Source organism: Cyphomyrmex costatus, unplaced genomic scaffold (genome assembly GCF_001594065.2).
Source record: "Cyphomyrmex costatus isolate MS0001 unplaced genomic scaffold, Ccosl1.0 scaffold164, whole genome shotgun sequence".
NCBI classification, from domain to species: domain Eukaryota; kingdom Metazoa; phylum Arthropoda; class Insecta; order Hymenoptera; family Formicidae; genus Cyphomyrmex; species Cyphomyrmex costatus.
The window spans coordinates 2,192,811-2,214,503 of NW_017275653.1; the positions used below are offsets into that span (position 1 = coordinate 2,192,811).

At 38.9% G+C, this 21,693-nt stretch overlaps 2 protein-coding genes across 2 annotated transcripts; both read left to right on the top strand.

The window, feature by feature from the left end:
- Nucleotides 1–6,374: 6,374 nt before the first annotated feature.
- Nucleotides 6,375–10,443, top strand: LOC108771722 (zinc finger protein 358). The gene is made up of 3 exons (XM_018537083.1): nucleotides 6,375–6,683; nucleotides 8,046–8,843; nucleotides 9,620–10,443. Exons 1-3 carry the CDS (start codon nucleotides 6,611–6,613, stop codon nucleotides 10,309–10,311), a joined length of 1,563 nt encoding a protein of 520 aa, XP_018392585.1. The 5' UTR covers nucleotides 6,375–6,610; the 3' UTR covers nucleotides 10,312–10,443.
- A 3,287-nt stretch (nucleotides 10,444–13,730) lies between these two features.
- Nucleotides 13,731–21,561, top strand: LOC108771706 (collagen alpha-1(II) chain). The gene is made up of 6 exons (XM_018537063.1): nucleotides 13,731–13,790; nucleotides 16,568–16,666; nucleotides 16,734–16,865; nucleotides 17,237–17,624; nucleotides 17,927–18,244; nucleotides 18,500–21,561. Exons 1-6 carry the CDS (start codon nucleotides 13,731–13,733, stop codon nucleotides 21,532–21,534), a joined length of 4,032 nt encoding a protein of 1,343 aa, XP_018392565.1. The 3' UTR covers nucleotides 21,535–21,561.
- Nucleotides 21,562–21,693: the final 132 nt, after the last annotated feature.

A 21,693-nucleotide genomic window follows, 5' to 3' on the forward strand; every position in this document is an offset into this window, starting at 1 on the left:
TTTCTCTAAATTAGAAGATATCGCAATTCGTTTTTTTTTTTTTTAGAACCTTTCGATCGTCTATATTGACCCACGTGATTCCAGAACAAAGGAGGTTGGGTACTCCAGAAAGTGGAGTACCCAGGATTAATTGCGACCAGGTCAGACTGCGGTACACACTACGAAAAACGAGCCTGTCTTCGCAGGTGGCAAGCAGGCATGCAAAACCGAAACGGAGGGCGTACGCAATACGAGCACGTGCTCGCATTTTGCAAAAGGTCCCCTTTTTAGAAGCGGCGGCGACGTTGGAGGCGATCAGCTGGCGGTGTTTCTCCCTTTTCTCTTCGATCTTCGCAAGATCGAGGGAGAGGCGAGTCAGAAAAAAAACGCCAGAAAGAACGAAAATGAGCGTCGCCACCCCTTCTCCGTTGCGCGCACCCGCATCCTGTGGCAGCTTTCGTAAAAACCGTCGGCCCTGTCGGTTTCCATTCAAAAGCGCGAGTCACGGGGGCTCATTTACGAATTTCATGACGAAACCCTACACTGACTGGAGAGTGAGGCGTCTACGATCTCGATCGAAGCGTCGTTATGGAACTTAGAGCTTAGAGATGAACGTAGATAAGCGTCGCGTCAGGAACCGAGCTCTGAGATATGAATAGATACAAAGACACGAGTAAAAGGAGAAAATGCTATCGTGTTTTGGAAAAAGATCTCGTTTTTGGATTACGTCAAACTATTGTAATCTATCTCTGAAATGAAATATACAAAAAATAGAAAAAGACTTCATTTAAAAAAATGTAAAAATACGTAAAACTTAAAACAATTAATTTGTCATCGATACTTACGTGCTAAAATAAATATAAAATAAATTATGACACATAAAACAATATATAATAGTAAGTAACAAAAGAATTGATTATTTCTAACGTATTAAGTACAAATATATCGCAAATAGTTGTATGTCAATCAGAATGTAAAATTTTATTGAATAATATCAAATGACCATTTGGACAGTTTCCCTTCAAAGGGGAGTACTCCAGCAACGCCGAGGCGAAGGGCAAGTAGCTGAATTTGTACCGATGGCGGTGTAAGAATAGCAACACGATCGAAGGGGGGGATGAAACAGGCGGCTGATCGCTGCCTCCGGAAGGAACTGTCTCCCTTTATCCTCGAGGACATTCCTCCGAACACGAGCCAACGTGTCTTACGATGCTCTCCCCTAAGGAGAGGCGCTTCCATGGACCCGTCTCCACCCAATGTTAACCTCTTGCACCCAGAACTAAATTAAGAGTCGTTCCGGTCGACGTTTTTTGCCACCGGCACTTCTCGAACCTTTTTTTCCTCAAACCCTGCTCGATCCATCGAAAATATCAACCCGTTATATTTCTTCACGTGTCTAAATATTTCAGACCTATATTCCCAAGAATATAGTTTTTACTAATTTGTGTATAATGTTACAATTAGTGCATTTTTATTTTAAATTCCTTATTTAACTTGTTCTTTATCTCTTCCAACAATGAATAAATTAAATTGCGACAAATTTATAGAGGAAAGTCTGGTTGTTCAAAATTTCAGACACTTCTGTGTGTAAAGAAAAGAGTATGATGTTAATTGTCCCTTAATTCTTTTCGTTAAGAAAAGAAGAATTAAGAAAATAAGAAGAGCGAATAAACAATGTTCTGAAAAGTACATTGGAGATGCATTCACTTCGGAAATTAACGCGCTCTACATATATAAGCTTCATTCTATCTTCCTCATGTAATATATATGATAAAGATAGAATAAAGCTTATAAGCGCGTGAACGTCTAAAGCAAACGCATGCTAAGAAATAGATTAAAAGCTATTGGAGCAGCAGATAACATTAAAACCATAGACAGACAATAGTATAGGAATGTACCAAAAAACATGTTTTTTTTTTATATTTCTGATACCACCTCTTTACTTTTTTAACACTTAAATATATCATGCTTTCTTCTTCCCAATTGCGTAAAACAAAACACAATTGTCCGAAGTCAATTAAATTTCGTTGACTAGTCTGTTCGATATTGTTTGCCACCTCGCTGTTCAGTATCACCTAAAGTGCAATGAAAAAACAATATGAAACAGGCAACTCATAACTTATAAAAACAAGAAAATATAAAAATTAAAACTGTAAATATCTTGGCTATATTTTTTTATTTTTGGAAAAATATGTATATGATTAAAAGGATATGTTTTAGTAAAATTTTCTGTTTTACATCATGTATTGCACTTAATTTTTGCAGTCCAAGAAAATGAAATGTCGAAGGAACTTAAGTGTCCGATATCATTCGACTTTTTCCTAATTAATCCTTATTATATGTTTTTGTTTTATTATTATACGTAGAACTTTTTGATTATATTGATAATTTCGTGACGGTTTACTCACATTTCTATTCATATTTTTGAACGAACGTGTTTCTTCCCTGTGTTCATCATGACATTTAGTCTAAGGCAAGATAGAATTGCCTATCTATCATCTATGTACCTACCATACGATGCACTTTCCCGTTTCGCGTGCCTAAAAACAGCAACAATGCTGCGGAATATAATGAAGGCGGGTGCAACGCCTATTCCCGCATAATGATTCACGTACCGTGAATAGAGAATAGTCATTAAGCTGCGCCGCCCGGTGTCATTGCACCCTAGATCCTAGAGGACGCATTGGGGAGCCGAAGGAAAGCGCAGACGGAAAAGTTGGAGTACACGTAAACGGCTGAAAATCTGACGTCTTGGCGCTCGGCCAAGATCTCCGTGGCTTATCTTCGGATTCGTCTTCATCCCTCATCCTCCGGTGGGCGCTCTTCTGCGGCGGTCCACGGACTTTTATTCCACTTTCCTGCCGACGCGACGCACGGCCGTTTCGCGGAAGCGCGCGTCCTCGTCATCGTATTGCTATTCTCGGAATCCAGGCAGTTTAATAGGTTCGTCCGATTACGAATCCTAGATACACGAATGTTTAGCTCCAAAAATTCTTTCAAAGGATTGATTATTATTTCGTGATGTCGCTACAAATGTTTGTGATCGCGCGGGGCGCCGAAACTTTTCCAGCAGCCACCTGGTGCCACCAACGTTCAGTTTTTTTTTATTAATCTTGCTGTAATTCTATTTAGAAGAAACGTTTTTCGTGTGACAACTTCAACGAAACTTCGAAACGATTTGTCACAAAATTGTATCGAGATTATTGTATCTATATATAAACATTATAAATGTTTTATATATAGAAATTTTATTGTTCTAAAGAGTTTATTACAATTTCTATTTATAATTTAACTAATTTTTTTTTACTAAAATACGAGTACAGTAAAAAATCTGTTATATAAAAATTGAAGAAGCCGCTCGATTTTGTCTGTCGTTACCGAGAGGCAAAGTCTCGGCAAAGATTTTTGAGAAACAAACGAGTTTAAGAAAAAATTCGCCAACGGACGAATCTCGTCGCGAGATTTGAGATTCCAATCTCCTCGGCTTACCTTGTCGCGCCTCGCGGATGGCCGTGGAATAGAAGAGAGGTGGTTTACCCGAAGACCACGACAGCTGCATCGAGCCAGCGGGGCCTGAAAATAGCACGACAACCCCATGCCGAGGCTGCCGGAGGAGCGGCGAAGTCCAAGTCCTCCCTCTCTTTCTCTTTCCTCAGGCGTTCACTGCTTTCGTATACATATACTTTATTCGCTAGAAAGCCGCCTACGAAAGCCTTTTAAATAGCGATTGCGTGCTTTTCCCTTTTTTTTCCGGCAGGCGGAAAGTACTTGCTACCGTCAGCACGAAGAAAAGGAGGCCGCTGATTTATAGGAGGAACCGTGCATATCCGGATACTTTACGGAACACACGATTTAGTCAGGCTTTCTCGTCCTAAATGATCCCGCCGCCTCGTGGAATCACTCGTGGAATGACTCGGTATCCCTGCCATCAACGCAAAAACTATATCCGCCCCCGTACTTATCCGTCTTTTTCGAGCGAGAAATTACCTAAAATTGGAAATTCCCCTCTCACAAGCTCCTCCCGATTTAGTAAACTCGTATACATCATTCGATGTAATTTATTACCTTTCCATGTAGTCATATCCTCAAGCCCGTCGTCAAAACTAATTCGGATCTCATCGACATTCCATCTCAACACAATAGAATCGAGCTTCAAGCAAATCTCTTTCGGTAGAACCGCACGTGACCGAGATAGCGATTTATCCGTCAAGATCTCTTCGCCGCCGTTACCGTCGTGTATTTTCTCCTCCTCCGCATCTGGGAGCGTTCCAAGAGCGCCGAAAATACGCGAATCACGTTAGTGGGCGGACGGAATACCTTTGAGCACCTGTAGGATGCGCCGCCGGATAAAGCGCGTAAAAAGCCACGAGGTACTAGCATTATGTATATCGGTGTCGGTTACGTTAATGGATGATCTGCAGTCGAATTGCGTCAGTGGTTGAAGATGCTTGTTGCTCGATGTGCTCGAAACTCGTGACTTTATTTTTGGCCGTTCAACGACGATACCGTCGACGATTTACGATACCGCCGCCGAGACACCTGTTCCGCAACTCCCATTTAGAGGTTCCTCGCGATTGTGCGTTTTATCCGAAAGCTCGTAAATATTTCAATTTAATGTAAACAGTCGATGTGCTCCAGCTTCCCCTCTTTTTCTAAAGAATTTCAAGCATTTTTTAATATAGCATCGAAAAATGACGTAGGATAGAATAAATATATCAAAGAACGGTATGGTCGAATGCGAATCATAATTCTCATTGAATCGTGGAAATCGCGGATATTCTTGAAAAACGAGATGTATATAAGTTTGATTAATGCACAAGTAGATATTAATAGATACATTAATAGAATTTTAAATTGAGACTCTTTACGCCTTTCTCAAGTCTCGCAAATTGAACCGAATGCATATAAAAGAATCGATATTTCTCGATTAAATCACCTTTTTACTAATAACAGAAATTAAATAACAAAAGAAATGCAAAATATTCAATATTTAATATCATTTAATAATACAATAAAAATAATAAACGAAAAAAATCACAAGATCGTTAACAAACAATCCATTCTCTAATTTATTGAATTTTTCGTATTTAAGATAAACTTTAGATCGGAACCCGAGTTCTTTTTTTCTAACCGTTTTAGGACACGCGTTTCTTGCAAAGAGCAAGATACTATACGGCAGCGGGGCTTTTTGGTCGACGATTGAATGAATGCCACGCGAGTTAGTCAGCGCCGCGGTGCTAAATTCGGCGGACGCCTGGCGTCGTGCCAGAAGAACCACCCAGCGCACCAACCTGTGCTGCTACCCTGTAACCGCCGATGAAATGGCGTCGTTATCATATCTGCTTGCCATTAGCTTTCGTTTAAATAACGTCCAAACAGATAGACATATAGCGTTGATTCCATTAAGTTCTCTGAACATGTGGTAGCGAGATTCATGATTTTCCATTGTTTTTCGTTCTTTGTTTTTTTTTCTTTTTTTAATAAAAATTGTATATCTAATTATCGTCAAAAATAGAAGATTAGATTGGATTTCGATCTTCAAGTATTATTAACAAAAACGATGATCGATTGATGGAATTTTGGATGCATACAGCTTTTACTGCCGCAAATATATGCTGCACCTCAATCAGAATTGAAAATTCCATTATTATAAAAATTTATACATTAGAACTTAAAATGCATTCTCTCTAGTATTTCTTAAAACAACGTGCATAAAAGAAGCTGTTTAAGATTTATATAATATTTCATCTATAATTCTCGTGTTTTTTAATTCAAAGATCTTTTATATAAATAACCAAAACAAAACCGTCTGCGCTATTTTTGAAGGATAATACTAAAGCATTAAGGAAATTAATATGTATGTCTTTTATTAGCTAATTCTTTTACCATAATAAACTGTAAAAAGAATTACTGGACAATCATCGTACCGTAATGTACCGCATTCGCTCAAATTAATTTCGCCAATTTGCATTTGATTCAACGATCGTTCCAATTAGCGGGATAGTAATGTGCGATGAGGCGGAAGAACTTGTCGAGAGAAGACAATAAGGGTAGTTAGCAACCACCCTGCAGGAGCCGCGGAGGCCGGCCGTGTTCCACCCGCTCGGTCTTTCATCCGCCCCTCCTCAGCAGGGTCATACGCATTCGTCACGCGTGTTGCACATTGCCGGCACACCAATGGGACCACCACATGCGAGGGAGGGAACCGAGCGGGCACGCTTCTGAGGCGCGTGCAGCTGAAGAAGAAGAAGAAGAAGAAGAACAAGACGACGACGACGACGAAAAGCACTGCGGCGGCGGCGGCGGCGACGACGCAGCGGAGGAAGTGGAGAGCAAGGGAGGTTGCGCTGCTATATGTAGCCCCGAATCTTAGCCGGGGCAACTATTACGCCCGAAATTGCCGAAGCGAACGCAACCCCTGCGCCACTCGACGTACACACTTCCAAAACGGATCGTCCTCCCATAACGAGTCCCTCCTCTTGAGATATCGCGATACACCGGTTCTATTCTACCTTCGCGTTGCTACGCCTGATTATAGATAATCGGTGCAACAAGTGTGTTAGTTTGTGAGTCTTAAGTTGATAAGCATGATTTGTGTGCTCTGAAGAGAAAAAGCGAGAAAACGAGGAAGATGCCGCGGGCATTCCTGATCACGCATCGCAGGTACAACGGTGTTGAAGAAGAGATCACAGGATCTGAAAGAGGTATGTTTGTTAACTTGGCCCGCTGTAACTTTGATAAAAAATTTGAAAACATTAATTTAATTGTGATGAGTCAGACTAGAGTTCATAGTATATAAAAAAACATTTATCTTAAAAATACTTTGATTACTAATTTAATTTATCATAATTTCGTAAAATTATGAGCCAGTAAGAAAGTTTTACAATATACTTGGCAATAGTTTAAGTTCAACATTAAAATATTTTGTCAGAACATATTTTCTAAATCACTTTTAATTGTTAAAAATTTCAAAATTAATTTTTTACAAAAAAATTAAATGGCATTCGAATTTAATGATTTATTAATTCAATAATAGTTGATATATAATTTTCTCTTGCATTACTTATATTATCATCAATTAATCCTTTAAAATAATTTTTAAATGAAATAAAAGAATTGTAACATTATAATACTTGTTGAGTCTAATCTTGAAAAGAATTCGTTGTATTTATTCTGAAACTTTGATAAGATAATTTAACGTAAAAACAACAAAATACTACAACATAATGCAACTCCAGTTCGAAAATTCAAAGCATATTAATGGCAGTGCTAATATCGTAAATATTTTCTGCATCAGCAGAGTAAACTTTATACTCTTAGCGTTTGAGTCATCTATTAAAACCACGAAATTCATTTCGGTTTTACACAGAATAATAATCACAACGCCAGAATCTCAATTTTATACGCACCATGCACCGCAATCAAAGTCTCCTCTTCTTCCGATTGAATTCAAGCCGGGAAAAACCGCTGGTCGTTACTTCGCGATCAAGGTGGTGTCGCGTACGGATTTAAGAATAGGAGACGCAAGATGCGTCACACGCCAGGGTCCACCGAGACGCATACCGTCGCGATGCCGTCAACCCCACCGCAAGCAAGCTTCCTTACGCGAACGCAACGTGTATATATACACGTACACGATACTAAGAAATACACAGAATAAACGCGTTGCGCGCGCTAAGGAACGACGGGCGAGCGGGGGTTGATGGCGTAGCTACTCTATTTCCGTTCTCCCCGAAAACGGAGTAGCGAGCGGAGCTCTGCTCCCGAAGGTGTTTTACGAGTCACGTCGATGTCCGATTTCCTTGCCTCGCTAGTCGGGTTTTATAAGAAATGTTGCACGTTTGAAATCGTATACCCATCATTACTCGTACGATATCCACTGAAAAAGATAATTAAGTGCTGAATAATAAACTCATTTTTTTTCACGAAAATAGAATATATAATAAAATATATAATATTTTATACATATTTTTGTCAAACAACTGCTAGTTGTATTTAAAATGGTTAAAAATATATTTTGGTATGATCTTAATTTGAATACTACCTCTTGTTTTGTTTTCCTACAGATTTCAGTCCCGAGAGAAGCGTGAGGCTGGCCGATTACAGCGGCGGTCAACCAACTTCCGATGGCGCCAGCGAGTGTGGCAGCGAGACATCGTCTGAGTGTCCCGAGGAATTGTACAACCTGACGAAGCTGGCAGAAGTGAGCCTAGCAGCGGCGGCAGGCACCTTAATTCATCACAACAATGTCATCTATCAGCGACCGACATCACCTAGGATCGCGCAGTATCCTGCGGAAGCGAGCAGAATTCTTGGATCTCGATCTTCCGTCCAAGTGATGGAAAACCAAGACCAAGTCCTAGGCGAACGGACAAGGCTCTTCTTTGAACGGATCGAGACCGAACGAGAGATCTTGGAGACTCGTTCCAAGGAGAACACCGCTTTGGAGATTCGTCTTTCGCCACGACATCCTTCCTGTTCTTCGCAGGAGGTATCGTGTCACTCGAAAGTACCAGTTGTACCTGATATCGGCGTTGATCCGGTATCCGTATCTTCGACCGCATCGATCCAAAGTCGCAGGACGGTCGCTGTAGAGTCAAAATCGGAGGACAACGAGGATCACGAGTGTCCTGACTGTGGTAAGAAGTACTCGACTTCCTCGAATTTAGCCAGACACCGGCAGACGCACAGGTCACTGGGCGATAAAAAGGCCAGGAGGTGCCCACATTGCGACAAGGTCTACGTCAGCATGCCGGCGTTTAGCATGCACGTGAGGACCCACAATCAAGGATGCAAGTGCCACTATTGCGGCAAGTGCTTCTCTAGACCGTGGCTGCTCCAGGGACACATACGCACGCATACAGGTATCGATATCATTGTCCACAAAACCGCTTGTCTTGATATATACATATATGTAACTACGATAATTATATATTTTACCTAAATTATGTACGTATAATTGACATCTAGACAAAAAAGAATTAATAATTCTTGTTACCAATTGAACTTAATAATATCGTTCAACTTTCGAAGTTGTTTTTTGTCCATGACCGATTGCGTTCACTTACAATAATAGATACGTACGTAAATAAACGAAGGCAAACTATTTTTGAAGAGAGTACAGTGAGTTTAACGGGCTTTCAATGAAGATAAATTAGAAATAATTATTCATGATGTGTGATTTTGGCACGCTTAAATATGCGGTACTATTTTCAATTGTACAAATTACGGATAGGCAACTGTGAAATCGGACACAATTATACATATTTTCGTTCTTTAATGCGCTAAGTATACATTAAGAATATTTAATTGATATTTTTAGCTAAGAAAGAATAAATTTAAAAACGCAAAATATATATTTCATTTCATTTTCTATTTTTAATTTTATCCTTAAACAACGCTTTTCCTATTTACGTTGTATATTATTAGATTTATATTTAAAGAGTATTTAAATCTGCTAGGTATTCTTTTAAAATAAGTCTTTCAATTATCGTATAAGATTTTTTCAAAAATATATTATTTTTTTAAATAATTACTTTCATTGTAACCTTTATTAGTCCATAAAAAACATAGTTTTGACGAAACTGAATTATGTACATAAGAAACTCAATATTTTCAATAATTACTTTTATTCTTCCAGGCGAGAAACCTTTCAAGTGCACCATTTGCAACAAAGCCTTTGCCGACAAGTCAAATTTACGAGCTCATATACAAACGCACTCGAACACCAAACCCCACGTGTGCGGTCGTTGTGGCAAGGCTTTCGCCCTGAAATCATACCTCTACAAACACGAGGAATCGTCCTGTATGCGTTCCCATCACCGATCGTCCACCGACCGTCCAGATAAATCCGATCAGATCGAGCAGCAAAGGACATCATCGTCGTCGGTAAAACCGAGTGTTCCATTATCGTCGTCCTTGAACAGAACGCAAACGCCGTCGTGCGTCACGGCGTCGCCTACCAGCGTCATAGTTCCACGATTGGGACTCGAGCGTGACCAGAAAGACTCGTCGTCGGCATTCTCCGCGATCATCAGGCACACAAGGACGTCGGATACGTCCGCAGTGGCACCATCGAAACGACCTTGCAGAGAGAAGACACCCCCGAAAGATCCAGAGACGCAGAGTCCCGATTTGGTGACGAAGGATCCCGAATACGTATCCAGAATGGTCATCAGAACATCGGTGATATCACCCAATCCGGAGCACTTGCATCTCCGTTTCGAAAATGACGTTAAGAGTTCCTCGACTACATTCGATTATCCCGATCCGACGAGATCCTCGTCTTTTTCGAGACCCACTACGATGACTTTGAATTTGGCCATCGCTTAAAAATCGGCCGTATCAACTTAGCGATCAAGTCAAGTCAACCAGTCAATGAAAAGAATTCAGATTTGATTTCATACTTGCGTCAGTATGAGTTTTACAGTAAGGAATTTATTCGAGATTTAGAAAACTCGACTGAGAACCTTAATTAGATAACAATTTAAGATTTCAATGATTTTTAAAGCTCTCTTTTACAACAGCTTGCTAACTCTGTAAAAATTAAAGAAAATTTACTCTCTTAAAATATTTCGGCATTTTATATATTAAAGCAAGTTTAGAAACTTCTTTAATTATTTGTTAAGGAAATCGTCAATCGGAAAAATAATCAGTTCTCATTTTTAATAACGAGAGTGCTAAAAGATTTTATTGAGAAATTGAAGATTTATCAGAACGATTGTACAAATCTCAAAATTACCGATATTTCTCTTAATCATAAACTACTTCAATTTAAAGTGTCTTTAATTTAAAAAGAGAATCTTTTTTCATTAATATTCTTTTACCAATATTTTATCAATATATTACCGCAGTATTGCTGATTTCAGTTTAATAATTGATGGACATTTTATACAATTTCGAGTTTTTACAGACATTATTAAAGATTATGTGACTGTCAATTTTTCTTAATCGTATTAATTTCTTATAATTTTATACAATCGAACAAAGATTACGTCTGATAATAATGAATAACATTGCGATTTAGTAAAGAATCGACAGTGTTGCGTATGACAAATATTATTCCAAATATCTTCCAAATTAGGGACCATCTAGCGATTAGTCGTAATAACGTTAAATTTGTAAGCGTGTTTAATTTAGCGCGAACTACATTGATGTAAAGTCGTGCCTTACATAAGTATCGAATCGTGTTTTAACACGCGTGTAACTTGATACAGCGACATAGCTTCAACAGAATTGACGTGTACGGATGAACGCGTGGAAAGAAATTTTCGGGAGCGCGTCCGTTAAACGCCAAACTCGTGACCTTATCTATTTAAAGGCATAGCATCGCTATCACGCGGCGTTAAGCGATCAAGATTGATCATCGAGGACTGAATTGCAGTGCCATCGTGTTATTATTTTAGGATTAAATGAGATTCTCTGAGGCTCTTCGAGGCAGCTATCAAACTTTGTAAGATGTAAATACGTATGAATGATAGGTGCGCGAAATATAATATAAACTTCAACGAGGATGTGAAAATATATTTCTTCTATGTAATCGAGTGGAAAGTTTTTACTTTTACAATCATAAAATACGAGCAGAACGATGCAGCATTCGACGTGAGATTTGTTGTTGCCTTCGAGAAAGAATTTTCAAAAACGCAACTACGCGTCGGGATTCAAGCGTTGCGTCAGGACATTCTCAAAAGCGAAGGCGTGTGTCTGTGATTCGGAATTGCCGCGAAAAGCCGGCTACAGGCAATGCGATCACCCTGCCAAAAATATATAAAGTAAAAAATATATATATATATATAATATTATATATTTCGTATCATAGAAATAAGCTTAGACCCATCGGTCGTTCACTAGTACCCACCTGTTATGTGATGAATTTTGCTGTATTAATTCTAATTAGAATATCATGTGTATGTAACGTTCAACAAACGTTATCCAGTCGAGCAATGCGCCTGTAATTACTGTAGTAGGTTGCTGGCAACGTTATCCAGCAGCGAATTCATTATAGCGGCGATAAATAAGCTCTTCTTCTTTCGTTCGTTTGCGGTGCCACAGATTGGTGTCCGATCAGAGTGTCGAACTAGTCGAATCCGCTTCGCCATCGCAAACGTAATCTGCCGTCGTAAGAAAACTTTTGACTTTTGCTTTTAATTTATCATCGCGGCGAATATTATTACGGTGAGATTACGCGAATTATGCGAGTGGCGACGGTTATGATAAAGATTTCATGTAAGTGTAATAAATGTGTCGCGCAACTAGATTGATCGCCGCATTCGCCGAGGAATCAGCTCGAGTTGTATAATTGTAATTAATTGACGAGCGATTCAGACACACGTGCGTCCTAGTCATTCGATAGATCGCCCGTAGACGAGAATAGGGATCCCGATCTAACGATTAAGCACGTAGTCGCGTTGACCACATGTTGTAAATAGCATTCCCACTTTTACGTATTAGATTTTAGCCGCGCGAGTGAAGGAGAGACATAGTCGTTTTTTAGATAGCGATTTACTACAACCGTTGTATTATACGTGCTATTTGTACGCCGGAGTGCCTATGCGAAACATTTACCCGCATCTTTTCTACGAATTGTAAAAGTCTTGTCTATCGTAATGAAAGAATAATACACGAAGTGATATGTGTAATGTGTATACATTCAGACGCGTTTAAATTAACTTCTCCATTTATCTTATTCAGCTTCTCAATTCCTTTAATCCTTTTCTCACCTTCATTACATGATAAAGTTTAAAAGCCGTATCAAGTAATTTAATATTTTAAATAATTTAACAAAATGTCGGATGCATATATCGAATTGCAGTACCCGCGTTCACACAAAGCTTTCCGTTCAATATTCTCTCGCTTCGTCTTTTTATTTATTGAACTCATTATCGCGCCGATGAACCATGCGATCATTAGCTACGCTTGGTAGTAGGATAAACAGCGACTAACTGTATTTAACAAATAGATTGGAATCAATAATTAGGCCAACGAAAGCGAAAGTAAGTAACCCGATATGTCAAGTTAACTCAATGTCGCTTATAATTGATACATATACACGATTTAGGATAAAATCGAAAGAATTTTCGTGGTTTAAATGTTATATATATAAATTAATTTTTATCAACTAATCGACTGATTAAGTATATTCGTGTTTTATTTCTAAAACATAATTTTCTTCATAAATATCTTCGTATAAATATATATATATATTTATATAAAATATATTACATATGTGCATATAATATAATAAATAAAAATTACCGTGTAAAGTATATGGAAAATTGCAAAACAATTTTGTTAAAAAAATGTTCAAATCTGTTAAAAAGTTTAGGTTTGAGATGCCCTGGATTGCTTGTCTAAATAAGCAATACAGTGATATGGTATCAGATTTTCATTTCTTTCTAACTGCATCATGGGGTGTACCTTCTAAGTCAATGACAGGCGCATATCTTTCGGTAATGAGATCTGCGGCGACAAGATGAGACCAAACGAGATAACGTGATATACACAAGCGTTTGTACGCACTTACATTACGACGCACATTCTCGGAATTTCGTCCAGCGATCCTTACTCCCGCCTCGCGGTCATTCTATGATTCCAAGCGGCGCTTCGTGGGACTGACTACGATGGGGCCGAAGAAGAGACGCAGCGGAAGAAGCAAGTAGAATCGGTGGGAATCTAATTCAACGGGGTTAGAACATCGTCGAAACGTTGGTTCGCTTCAGTCGTGGAAAGTCGTCCCGCAGACGGTTCGAACTATGCGGCTGTGTCTCATCGTCCTGATCTTCCTCGCGAGTACGGCACTCGCGAGGTACCACGTAAGTTTTCCATTTCCCTCGCGAAGAAATCTCAAGCTTGTTTCGCCACCTGTCTGTTATCACGATATCGATAACAATAAAGGATTCTCAGTGCGTTCGAAAGAAATCAAACGGGTTCGTAGATTAACGTGCCTTTGTGTATCGTGTGTAAGTAACAACGCGCTAACCGCAATCAATTTTGGACAAAATTATATTTAGTTAACAATAAAAATGTTTAATAAATAATAATAAGGCTAATATGATATATAGGGGCAATAATAATTAAATATATTAAGGGCATATAAGAGTCAACGCGCTGAAGTCGGTGTGTAATTAAATAAAATTTTGTATTGTATAGAAATTCATATAAAAAAGTTAGAAAAATTAGAAATTACATAATTAATTCAAATACTTACAAATAAATTGGACAACGCTTCTCGAGATTACATGTTTCGGTTACAAAAATTCTTAACATTATAATTAATAAAAAAAACAATAATATTTGAAATATCACATTATTAAGAGTTCCATTTAATCAAAGCTTCAGTTACTCTCACAAATTGATTCATCAATTTGATAACGTTTTATTATCGCGTTGTTTTTTTAACGAGCAAGATTTTGCAGATGATTAACAGGCACTTGCGGGAAAAGCGCTCTATATAGTTTTTATGCAATTGTAAAACTGACCAGATCGTTGCTGATTTGTAGATGATATTTAGATGTCCGCGTATGCATGAATTACTTATTCATCAATTCGGAGTAATAGATAGCTGCTTATCTCTTCTTCTTGCAATTTAGGGCACTCCTTGGCATCGCCGTGGTTCGCGCAGCGTTGTGAAATTCAGCAAATCGTCGACATGTATCATCTATCCACGATGATAAACGCGGAAATACGATCTCCCGGGTATCCCTCTACTTCATTCATCGTTCCATAATACGTCCAAAAGCAAGCAGACTTGTACAAACTGCACTTTTAAAATGATTACAATTGCGTTTACATAAGAAAAAGCGCAACACGCTTTTGCACGAAACTGATACTTATTCCGGTCACTTCGATCAGACTCTGATTAATTTTGCAGTAAGCGAAATGTCAGCAGTTCAATGCCAACAGGGTGGCGATAAATTCAATTAGAAATTGCTAGTAAATTGACATCAACTGTGTCAACAATTATACATGTGATATCTTGTGATGTTTTACGATAAAGTCTGCTGACAAAACTTGACAGTAGATTTTCTTCGTTTTCTAAACCTGTATATTTGCATTCAAATTCTGTTCTATTTCTGCTTCCAATCTGCGTCCAATCTTCGTAGCAAATATGTTAAAGTCTGCTTGACTTTTACTACTATATTTCATTGACAAATTTTCGTATATATTTTTCAGATTGTATATATTAAATTTTGAATTAAATATGCGGTTCTCTTGCCAATAGAATCTGCAGAAATATACTTTATAAAACATATTCACGAAAGATTTAGCTGCGTTTAGGCGACAATTAATTCAACTAGGAAAATTGCGATAAAATTTTAGATCAAATAAATTTTTATCTCGATTCTTTATTCTTTCTATGCATCAAACAACGAAATGCATAATTTTATTCATGTTAATATTAGGAAGTATCGATTGATCCATTATTGTTGATCATTCCTATTTTTTTTTTTAGATTAATGTTATGTATTTTTTTTGTCAAAGATAAAATTCTAAAATATTTTAATTTTTCAATAATTATGATTTGATTTTAATATACTAAATATTTCATTTGTTATTATTTTTTTATTTTCATCAAAATTTATCACTTTTTGTAAAATAGCTTGATACTTTAGTAGGTAACAGGAGTGGCGTAACTTAATGTGTTGATCACCGATTGAGTTATAATCAGAGCCTGATCAAGTTTTACCTTTAAAAATTGTTAAAACCTTAAAAGGCTCGTTTAAAAATTTACCAATGACTCGTAATAAAATCTGCGTTAAATACATGATCATTATATTTGGTCGGACCGGTAGAAGCATGGCTCTCATTTTCGTTAATTGAATTCCAAACCGAATATCGAGATCATTATATTGTCCAAACCTGTTGACTTTATTCCAATTTATGACGTTCCTTTAGAGTAAGCTATTTGCGCGGTTTACGCTGACGCACGCGACTAAAAGACGACAATTGTTGAAAGAAAGATTTGGAGGTTAAAGCTCACCGAGATAAGCACGGACGATACGGATTGTCTGGCTTGTTCTCGACCGCAACGCTTTTTTCACCCCCTTTCGACAGCGCTCGAGAGTCCGTTTGTGTCGTTTCTACAGTAGTCTTACTTACAATAGTTTTAAGATTTGTAATTAACGTCAAGGTATAATTGTAATGAGACAATAATTTCAACAATCTTTTTTCTTTTATCATTTTTGCCAAAATGGTCAGTTAAAAAGATTGAGCAGAGGAAAATCGAATTGAAGTGAATCGCGAATTTGAATTTCAAACATTAATTTCAAGTTTTCAAACATTAATTTCAAGAAGAACCCAACAAGAACGATTCACTTAAATTTGATTTACCTCTTTTGAATTAACAGATCCCAAAAACCGCGAAATTGAATTTCTAATTTTTATCTAATTAATTTTTATCTGATTCTGAAATAGAAAAATAATTAGATACAGAAATATTTTAAAGTCATAAAAAGATTATAATATATGTATATCAATTCTTTATATAATACTATTTATATTTATGTATATTAATCTCTCTTATAAATGATTTTTGTAATGTATTATTATAATATTATTATTAATAACGTAATTTAAATATTATTAATAGGAAAAGACGCGTTTCGATCGATCTATACATGAGTATAACATGAGAAACGTAGAAAACAATAATGAAGAGAAACAATGGTCTTTTAATGATGATATAACGGTAAGCAATTATTTGTAATTATCTTAATATTAAAATATATCAATTAAAATTGATTCTTTAAAAATAGCAATTCGTTGCATACAAGAGCAGAGAGGAGAACGATTGTTATCTTGAAGATGTAAGGCAGGGTCATAATATGTCACGTAAGAAACGACAATTCAAGATACTTTATGCATCGGCAGTCCTCACAAAATTAGAGGTAATAATAATATAATAAATTATACGATATATCGAAATGGTTTAGTCTAAATGTGCTTATCTAAAAGAAATTAGAATTATGTTTCTTGCTATCTTTATTAGTTTGAGAATTTATTACCAAGTAAATTACATAAAAATATTAGTACACGTATATGCAGCATTAAATTTAATATATTATGATATCATAGATCCTAGTTACCTTAACTTGTATTCTTTATACATATAATTGTATTATCATACAATTTTGAAAACTATAAAACAATAATAGGATTTTTATCAGTTATTTAAATATAATAATTATATGTAGAAATACATCAATAATATAATATCAGAAGGAAAGCATTAAATATCTAACTTTAATATTTTAAACAGGCATGGCGACTTGCTGGAGGTCGAATTGTTGATTTCTGCAATGGACGCAATATCCTTTTGTTACAAACAATGAGACCTGTACCAGAGCAATCTCTTGATCTCTTTTTCAATAAAATTCCAGTAGACGAAAACAATATTTCGTCCAAACGCATAGCTGATATGGTTTTAATACCGTTGAAAGCTCGGACAAAGCGACAGATACAACTCGAGCAACGAGAGAAGTTGAACAAAAATGTTAATCGAATTCGGAAACGTCGGCAGACGAATCAGTTTCGAGGAAAATTTCGTGGACAGACGCAATCTCAATATTTAAATTTTGCGAACGATGAAAAAAAAGAGGGTAAGGCCGAAGCTGAAGCCACTCAACAAACTTCACGCGCAGTAGTTAGTAAGTATTTAAATATTTGATATTCTATCACACATCACTGTATATAATATAATAATTAAATGCTTCCTTTTAAGAAGAAGAGAAATATCTATTATACTTCAAAATAATCTGATTCAAAATAACAAATACCTAAATAAATTAAAAATTCAAAAATGAAATTCAAAAAAATATGATATGAGATTAAAATCATGGAATTTACGTTAAATAATAAAAATTTTATTAAAGATAAAACTTACAATATTTTCATATTTTCCCCAAATTATTTTTATATAATAAATATTTTAGTATGTATCTCCTTTCAGGTGGTAGTCGTGGAATGGGTCAAGCGCAAAGCATGTCATCAGGTGGCACCGGTTGCGAAGATTGTCCTGGATATCCTGGATATCTTGGATATCCTGGCATCGAAAGGGCACCGGATAAGGTACAAGTTCCACCTATGGGTATTGACGGATATGTGCAAGTTCCAGGTGTTGGTACACCTGGTATTGCACAGCCAGGAGTCGTTACTGGTATCCCATCTTATCCTGGCAGACAGATAACATATCCAACTGGAGTAGTTCCTGGGGAAATTAGCACTTATCCTGGTATTCGCCCTGGCAAACCAGAAACGTATCCCGGAGGTGTTCGTCCTGGCACTGTCATACCAGGAGCTGAGGAGACGTATCCCGAAGGTGTTCGTCCTGGTACGGTGACACCAGGAGTTGAGGGGACGTACCCTGGAGGTGTCCGTCCTGGTATTGTGACACCAGGAGTTGAGGGGCGATATCCTGGAGGTGTTCGTCCTGGTACGGTGACACCAGGGGCTGAGAGGCCGTACCCTGGAGGTATTCGTCCTGGTATTGTGACACCAGGAATTGAGGGGACGTATCCTGGAGGTGTCCGTCCTGGTATTGTGACACCAGGAGTTGAGGGGACGTATCCTGGAGGTGTCCGTCCTGGTATTGTGACACCAGGAGTTGACGGGACGTATCCTGGAGGTGTCCGTCCTGGTATTGTGACACCAGGAGTTGACGGGACGTATCCTGGAGGTGTCCGTCCTGGTATCGTGACACCAGGAACTGACAGGATATATCCTGGTGGTGTTCAACCACCTGGAACTATGATACCAGGAGGCGATAGAACATACCCACCTGGGATTTTAATCACAGGAGATCGTGGACTATATCCTGGAGAAGTTTTACCTGGTGTTACAGTAGGAGTTGGAACGTATCCAGGAGGTATTCAACCTGGAGTTCAACCAGGACAAAGTATATATCCTCCTGGTATTGTAACCACTTCAGTAACAACAGGTGCCACTGCTGTTACTGGTGTTGGAACTTATCCAATTAGTACTCCACCTGGAACAGGGTTACCAAGTGGAACATATCCAGGCACAGGAGTTCCTAGCGCAAGAGTTCCTAGCACAGTAGTTCCTGGCACAGGAGTTCCTGGTACTGGAGTTCCTAGTACTAGAATTCCTGGTATTGAAATTCCTGGAACTGGAATTTCTGGAACTGGAGTTCCTGGCACTGGAGTTCCTGGCACTGGAGTTCCTGGCACTGGAGTTTCTGGTACTGGAATTCCTGGTACTGGAGTCTATCCTGGTATTCGACCTGAAGCTATCCCAGGGACAAGTGTCGGGACATATCCCGGTAGTGTTGTGCCAGGAACAGTAACTCAAGGAATTTATCCTGGACAGCAGACTGTCGTGTACCGCCATGAAGGTGTTCCATCAGGCACTTTACCAAGCGGAGGTCAAGTGCCTAGTACGATTACGACTACAACATCTGGTACTGGTACACAAGTAATAACTTATCCAGGTGGTCGACCGACGAACGGTCAAACGGTTTACCCAGGTCCTAGTGATACTATTCAACATGGAAGAATTCCTGAAGGAACAGGTACTCAAGTTGTATATCCAGGTGTTACATATCCTGGTACTATTCCAGGTACATATCCTGGCGGTGCACAACAAATTCCTTCTGCCGGTGGTACTTTATATCCTAGCCAAGCAATCTACCCAGGTGGCCAAGTGCCAACCGCTTACCCAAGCGGACAGTACCCAGGCACAGGTATTGCAATTCCAGGAACAGGAATTCAATATCCAACAGGCATAACAGGAGGAACTGATGGGACGAGACGGTATTTAACTCAATTTCCAGGTGGAATTAGTCTTCAAGAAGGCAGCATTCGGAAGTTGGAAGAGTTTTATCCGGGAATGGTTGGACCTGCAGGTATAGAAGAATCTAGGGGTTTAACTGGACCGGCAGGTCCAGCAGGTATGGTGGACGACGGTACCGAATCACAGGCGTCGAGTTCCGTGCAGCAGGTGGATTTAGGTACTCAGGCGAGCGCTTCGGCTCAGGGTAAATACAGATCAGGTACAGCTCAGTCGCAAGTGATGGGCACCTATAGCGATTCCGGCACCTTCTCAGCTCAAGCTGGTACCAGTGACGCCAACAAAAGCGCTCAGACTGAGATCAGTGGCGGTAAAGAAGGAGCTACTAGCAATGCGCAAGGCGTTGCCGGTTATGGAAAGAGTCAAGCACAGGTTCAACTAGATTCCGACTCCGGAGCTACCTCGACAGGTGCTCAGAGTAGTGGATGGAATCATGGTACCAATTCACAAGTGCAAGCAAGCTCCAAGGGTGGAATGGCGGATGCTCAGGCTAACGGCGAGGGTAGTACTTCCAGCCAGGCGCAGATTGGATTTCAGCCATACTTGAAAAGCGAAGATGAAAACGTGGAAAAGCACGAGTCGCCTTTTCGCGGTAGTGGAACAGCATCGGCTCAAAGTGGCACTCATCGAGGTCAGTCCCAATCACAGCTGCAAGGTTCTTTTCAATACGGGATCACGTATACCGGCGCAGCGCAAGCCGGTTCTGGATCTGGTGCCGCATCCTCGCGGAAGCCCTTCAACTTCACTGATTCCGAACTTTTCAAGCCCTTCAAACCGGCTCCTTCTCCGAAGCGACCAACGAATATTAACAGTGTACAGTCGAGTCCGTCAATAAATTCAAATAATAACAGACAGGATGAAAACAAGCAAAATCGCGAACAAGGCTTGCAAAACAGCTCGACTTCAAGACAGACTGTCGTCCTGGCTTCTAAAAATAACCTGGACAATACTGATAAAAAAAAGATGCTCTCTACCGAAAAACCGCGAACGGATGAGACAGCGTATGACGAATACGACGATGACTACACAGACGAGGATGATTATCCTACGGGTTCAAAATTGACAATCAAAGAGAAGTTTTCGGAAACTTTTCCAGGCACAAACCCAAGTCATCAAAAACTTAACAAAAGCATTCAGCAACAAAGTCGCAGTCAGTCGCAGACTATACAAGTCGCTAAAGAAAATCAATATAACATTCACGTTAAACAAGATTCAAATATACCGCGAACGGATGATACTCTACAACCGGGACAATCCGTATCAGGATACACCATCCCACCTGGATTCCGCGGTCGAGTAATGTCGGCTTCTGGCACCGAGACTGTTGCTCAGGGCGACGGTAAATCTCAATCGCAGACTGTATCTTTAGTACCTAAGGATTTGAATAATACCAAATCATCGCTCGTCACAGAAACCAGATCACTTCGAACTAATCACAATCGTTACATTGACCGGCCTATGTGGAAAAATCAAGAGCCTTCCGTTAATCAAAATATATCTTTCGACAAACGTGCAAAACCTACTCCGGCAGTAGCGGCGAAGCCGAGTTATTACACCGTGACCAACAGTTTTGCCGGCAAAATGAACGGTAGCAACGAACCGAGAAAGTACGAGCATCGATATTACACTAAGAGTTCCACTTGCGGATACTTCACGTTTTCCTGTAATGTCGTGTACGGTTCCAACGGCAGGACAAAGATCTGCAAACCAAAAGTGCCAACATATCCCGATGGTACGCCTATAAGATGTTGAATCTCATCAAAAAATATATAGGATGCAGCGACAATTATTTATGTAAAGCATCCTGCATTAAATAATTTTTTCTACGTTGTATAGTACAGTGGAATTTGTGACTCGCTTAGGATAGATTAGATCGTACTTGACTAATTGCTTTCGCGCGCATCGGTATTG

What these genes read in the sequence shown, in the direction of transcription:
- LOC108771722 (XM_018537083.1), top strand. Translation starts at nt 6,611, where the DNA reads ATGCCGCGGGCATTCCTGATCACGCATCGCAGGTACAACGGTGTTGAA. An exon ending in GATCACAGGATCTGAAAGAG is followed by an intron (nt 6,684 to 8,045) that starts GTATGTTTGTTA and finishes GTTTTCCTACAG; the next exon opens with ATTTCAGTCCCGAGAGAAGC. An exon ending in ACACATACGCACGCATACAG is followed by an intron (nt 8,844 to 9,619) that starts GTATCGATATCA and finishes TTATTCTTCCAG; the next exon opens with GCGAGAAACCTTTCAAGTGC.
- LOC108771706 (XM_018537063.1), top strand. Translation starts at nt 13,731, where the DNA reads ATGCGGCTGTGTCTCATCGTCCTGATCTTCCTCGCGAGTACGGCACTC. An exon ending in CAGTCCTCACAAAATTAGAG is followed by an intron (nt 16,866 to 17,236) that starts GTAATAATAATA and finishes TATTTTAAACAG; the next exon opens with GCATGGCGACTTGCTGGAGG. An exon ending in AACTTCACGCGCAGTAGTTA is followed by an intron (nt 17,625 to 17,926) that starts GTAAGTATTTAA and finishes ATCTCCTTTCAG; the next exon opens with GTGGTAGTCGTGGAATGGGT.